This window comes from Lineus longissimus, chromosome 13, assembly GCF_910592395.1.
Source record: "Lineus longissimus chromosome 13, tnLinLong1.2, whole genome shotgun sequence".
NCBI classification, from domain to species: Eukaryota; Metazoa; Nemertea; class Pilidiophora; order Heteronemertea; family Lineidae; genus Lineus; species Lineus longissimus.
The window spans coordinates 8682696-8688695 of NC_088320.1; the positions used below are offsets into that span (position 1 = coordinate 8682696).

The following is a 6000-nucleotide window of genomic DNA, read 5'->3' on the forward strand; positions in this document are numbered from 1 at the left end:
GTAATGGTGTAGCTTCCCTAGATTTGCTACTGGCATATACTATAAAGACAAGAAAACATAAGAATGCAAGGTCCCTTGAGGATTTAATTCACTAACATGTTTGAAACCTAAATGGTATGACCACAGCCTAGGTCTGAGCCAAAAGGTCAACCATTTTTGCAGAAAAACGTGGTTCTTTAACTTTTCTGAAATGCCAAGTTAGCTTAATCTGGGACACAGACTATCAAAGAGTGTGGAAAAGTGTATCCATAAGTTGAATCATAGAAACATGCAGGACAATCATGTGACCTCCTGAATCTAAGCTTTTTACGTACTAATCCTTTTCTGCCAATGTTTTTACCGATGCCGAATGTACATTGTATAATGTTCCTGTGTAGGAATGTGAAAGGTCATCAGATTTACCTGATAATTTTGGAAGAAATGTTTAAACGATCACCTGCCAAAATATTAGTATCGAGAAAAATATCAAGAAATAGTACAATTTGAAAATATCAAGAAAAATCGAATTTAGTAAAGTCAATATAGCACGTGACCCCCCCCCCCCCAAAATGACACGTTTTTATTGTGTTTCCTTGTACTATTGTATATCAAAAGTTTAGGAAAACTTAGGCCCTGGAAAGGGTCAACGTGTGACGACAAAAACAAGAAGGCCGCCACATCATCTGTTTGGATCCATCTTAATTCATGTTCGACATACATGTAGGATGAATAGTTTGTTGCCTAGCTTTAGGTTATTTCGGGGAATTGCATCATCAGAAATCCAAGATGGTCGCTACTGTGACCTCCACATTTATGTATTGGTCGTAAAGATAGGCAGATATTTTTGGTGTCTAGCCATAGCTTTGAGGGGGCAGGTGTCATTTAACTAACTATTCATTGGGTTTGTCAGGAAATTGTATCATGAGTAATCCAAGATGACAGAAATACTATAGACCAAACGCCGATTCTAAGCTTTGAAATATAGTAGCGGAGATCAGATGTGTATGTGCAAAAACAGCGAACCCTCCTTCATTGAAAGTTTTCCTTTCTATCCAAGAATATTTTGAATTCCATTATCAGGCGAGAAATCAGGTCTGCCCCTCCAGCATGCTCAAGCATTTTTAAACACATCCGCATCTTTACTGATACAACAAACCAATATAGACGTGTCTACAGCTCTTTTATGACAAAGCCACTCCAGGAAAAAGCCTACACCCACACATCAAGACGCTCACGGGAAAATATATCTAGTTTTTTTATACATAAAAAATGTGTACATACAGCATAGGAAAACATGTGGCGGAAAAGGGATAATAACGGCTTAGATTCAGTAGGTCACATGAGTTGCGTGTTACTTTAATTAACACCTTTCCACATTCGCTTGTATAGTCTGTGCCCCGAATCAACATTGCTGGGCGTTTCCAAAAGGATGAGGAACCATCCCTCGAAACTTTTTGCACTTTGACGTGAACAACATTTCATGATCAAACATAGAAACGATTAGAATCTGCTCGAGACAAATAAAAAGCATGGAAAAAAATCCCTTTACGATTCGTATACATAACAAAGAATCTCACAGGACTATCCAATCAGTATTTACGACCATGGAATCTCGCTTTTGCATATCATATGCGGGCTGTGGAAGTAGTTATCAATAAAAGAGACAAATGTTACTGACGCCAAACGGCTCCTCGTCTTTCAGATTTCCTGACTTGTTGTTTATATTCGAATAGAACGTGATTTAAAACACAGGGTGTATAAAAAAAACCCGGAACAGTTACTCTTTTCCCTAATATTTACAACTCTAGGTTAGATATGACAAATACATGTAAGTCATATCATGCGTATGGATCTTAGCTTCAAATTGACGCCATTCATGTCTGAACAGCGTTCCGCATGGCTTGTCAGGCATGGTTTTAACAAAATGGCCTAAAATCCCATTTGTCGCAGGGTGAGCATTGAGTTTGTAATTGATGCTCTGTGTCTTATTCACTGCATACAATTCTTGAGTAATGCTCAGATGGTAGGAAAATTGTTGTCACTCGATCCAGGTATTGAAAAGAGGCACCATCCGGAGCCTATCGAGATCACGAAAACCTCCAGCCTGATTCCTTCTAAAATAAGAATCAAGCACTGTAATGATTTCAGGTTTATCATTTCCAAGTAACGTTCGCCGTTTACGTTCCGTAATTAACACAGGCCCGATCAACAGTCCATTGCCCAAAGTAAGAGCTATGATGTCAGTTTTTGGCGGGAATCATTCCTATCGAAAGTGAATGGCTGATGGTTTTCCTAGATGGGACAGGTCTGTTGGGATACCCGAAGGCTTCTATAACTCTTGCTGAACTCTTGCATATTCAGTGACAATAAAGGAACTCTCATGTGGCCTTAGCTGCCCCATTTTTCCGATGATCATGCACATAATTATTCATTACATTATATGTATTACAATCTGGGCATTACTTAAGTATGTTATGCAATAATTAAGACACCCAGTGTCAAATACAAACGTAATTCTCACCCTGCAGCAAAAGGGATTTTGGGCCATTTAGTTTAAACAGTGCATAACCAGCCATTAGGAACGCTATTCAAACATGAATGGTGTTGATTTGAAGTTAAGATCCATATAAATAATTACATGTATTTTCATATCTTTCATAGCGTTGTAAATATTGGGGAAAATAGCAACTGTTCCGTTTTTTATGCACCCTGTAGTTTACTTAGTATAAAGACGACGACGACGACCTTAAGTCAGCTTATTCTCAACTGCGCACTTTTGAAAACTTCCATCTTACAATATGTCATTATAATTTCAGATTGAAAAGCGACCAGTTACAAATGCGGATACACTCAACAGGACTTGAAGATTCTTCGCAGATTGATTGCGTCAGATATCTGCAACAACTAAACGACTGGTGACGCCACACTTGTGCCATGGTACAGGATAACATGCAGTTGTTTATAGTTAAACAGTGTGACTAAAACAAGGGACCTCTGGGACAATAAGACATTTTATGAAAATGTTAACAATGCGGTCCATAGAACGGACTCAAAATCAATGCGAATGTGTCGAACGGACTTTTATACAATTGAAATGTGAAATTTGTTGCAAACGTTCGAACCTTGCAATCTTGGACAAAATTGCAAAAACTTGTAGCCCGAAAGTCACAAATCAAATTTTTTCAACAATAAAGCGAACCAATCACAGAAATTAATAAATGCAAAATAAAATAAAAACTGAAACAAACAACGTGTATACATGTATTTACACGAACAGCACCACAGATATATCTCAGTCTACAGTGGACCCAACACAAGATTAGACTATAGCCATAATATCCCTTATAGCATAAGCTTCTGACTTTACACGTCTCTATTATCTTGCAAATTGGTGGTTCATTTATGAGTTACTGTTCCACCAAATATTGTGTAACCCGATATTTCAATTTACCTGGACGTATTATAGGCACAGATGAGATTTAGTGATATATTCTGCTCTCTTGTAGATTTGCTTGCACGTGGCCCATAATGCATTACTTTGTTTTAATATTCAGATACACACAATTGATAATGGTCACCTTGAAAGGTTAGTTCGCTCCTATGATGAGTTCTGAAATATATTTTAATCAATTTTAAAACGATTTTATTCGCAGGTTGAAACATATATCAAATCCACAATAGTAAACTATTTTAAAGGCAATGTTGTGTTCAATCAGCCCATGCTAACGGGCTTATTTAGAGCGGTTTAAACCGCTTGTCTTGTCAGCGATGTAAATCACTTTATAATTTCTTTGGAAAAAAAGCAGACGAAAACCTAAAAAAAATGTATTTTTAAAGCTGTATGTGCTCCACGGACAAAAACTTTCGAAGTTCACCTGACGTCACACAGTGCAAATGGCTCCCAATCCACGTTGGGGAACAATAAATTCGCACCTAATTCTTGCAAATAATGACGGCCCATCGTGACACCTATTTTGGTCATGACTAAAGAATCAGGTCGAGGTCATGTTAGTTCCAAATTCATCTCTTGTATTATATAGCGGGTGCGCGTATAATTAATCCGTTTAATCGACTAAAAATGGTATGATGTACTGATTGGCCGGCAGGTGCCCCGGCTATATGGGTAGAGCGGTAGCCTGCCATGCCGTCGATCCCTATATCGAATTCCACCCTTGGCGTCACAATTGTCAAGCTATTCTCTCTACTTTGAAATCAATTTGGTGAAAAACACGAGTCTAGACGTTATGCCCTAGACCTGATTCGTTTACCCCTTCCACCCATGTCGACCACATAGCGACCGCCGTCTTGAACGTGTTTCACATGATAATTTAGTCTTAAGATTAGATCATAAAATATGTAGCAATAATCGTTGGCCATTATAATAATGGCTTTCAAACCACAGGTTCAGTTCACGAGATCAGAGTCGTTTAAAGATCATGATCACAGTGTCTCAGAAGTATAAGGTAAACTTGGGTAATTGTAGTCCATTTCTTCAACTATTACTTCTATTACGCAAAACATTTCCAGGCAGATTTATCAAATCCGTCCTGAATCTTGTTGTGGCACCTCTTCAAATATCATTGCCTGCAATTCAAGGCACTTCATCTAAAACAATGCCTCTGAGGGACAATACACACGACTTGAGGTCAGGGGCTACAATTATCCTGTGTTTGTGGTAACTGGCTGAAATTTCTAATTGCTTGATTGTTGATGGATTTTAATGGTAATAAACATTTCAATATTATTCAAATCTAATTTTACAACGAAGCTTTCCTGATCAGTACAAACAAAAATGTTATTCTTTGAACTAAAGAGAAAATAAAATGTTTCATACTAACACTCTCCCAAAAATTGCTGATAAATGCAAAGTCCGATTTACCCATTTGCTATATACAATGTACCTAGTGTCATACAACAGCTTGTGATATTCGGAATTGACCTACGGTCAAGCTAGTATGAGCGCCATTAATGAAACTGTAGTTTCAGGTACTAGCTACGTCGGAGACATGCATTATATCACAATATTTAGGGGGCCACCGCGATGTCTTCCGATTTGTTCTTTACTCTCCAAGTGGCATCCTTCTAGGATCAAGAGTCAAATACGGGGACTTATGCTTTCACACGGCTCTATCAGCCCCATTTCATTTGCCCAATTGTTTTGTTTCGTTTCCAACCTATGAGGGTTGGCAAACTCATCACGATGAATAAAACATTCACCGTGTGGCCAGTAAATACCAATATATTTATCAGACAACTGTCGGAAAAGTCGATCGTTGCAACCAGCGCCATAAATAGAACATATTAAATACGTGAGGTCCCTCACTACATCAGTTCTTTACTAATCATACTAAGTACTCGTGATATAACCCACACTTCATGCAAATATAATATACTATGGCTGGTGAAAGTGTTGGTGCAGTCCGATCATTTTCAAATGACATGTTTGGTGCCCTTAATTATTGAGGACTACGATTCACACGCAGCATGAATCTGCAAAATCGCACGAATTGGTTACCAGAGTGAAGTTATCTTAGAGTGAAATTTATGAGTCGCTGAGTTCATAGGAGTGTCTCGTGTCATGTTAAAAAATGAACATGTCGTGTAAGATTTACTATCTCCTGATTGTCGAGTAAAGGTCTCTTATCTGTCAATTTAGTTTGAAAATAATTCATTTAAACCAACACAATGGTCTTTGTTAGCATAATTGTATTAATACGATATTGAACCTGATTTCAGCCAATGACCTGTAATATGACACAAGAGTGACTAACATTAATGAATGATGCCATGTTTCTTTACATTCTCCAAGCGTCGTCAATGGTGATCATCGTTGTCAAGCCTCACTCGACCTACACTGTCTCTGCCACAGTTGGCTCGCCAGTCACCTCTCAACAATGGGAACAATCGTCGGACAACAATGGTAATAATGGGACGCATCTAAGGTTGGATACGCATGCGCGCAATATAATTGCGCGTTCTATTTTTTCAAAATGTTGGACGGGGGCTCGCAAAACGGCTTTT

The 6000-nt window shown here is 38.3% G+C and overlaps 1 protein-coding gene across 1 annotated transcript in view; it reads left to right on the top strand.

The window, feature by feature from the left end:
* LOC135497908 (uncharacterized) overlaps positions 1-5384 on the top strand; it is a 217425-nt gene extending 212041 nt beyond the window's left edge. The window contains exon 5 of the mRNA XM_064787902.1: positions 2796-5384. Within this exon, the coding sequence (XP_064643972.1) occupies positions 2796-2800 (5 nt within the window). The 3' untranslated portion in view covers positions 2801-5384. The remainder of the gene's footprint in view (positions 1-2795) is intronic.
* The last annotated feature ends 616 nt before the right edge of the window (positions 5385-6000 follow it).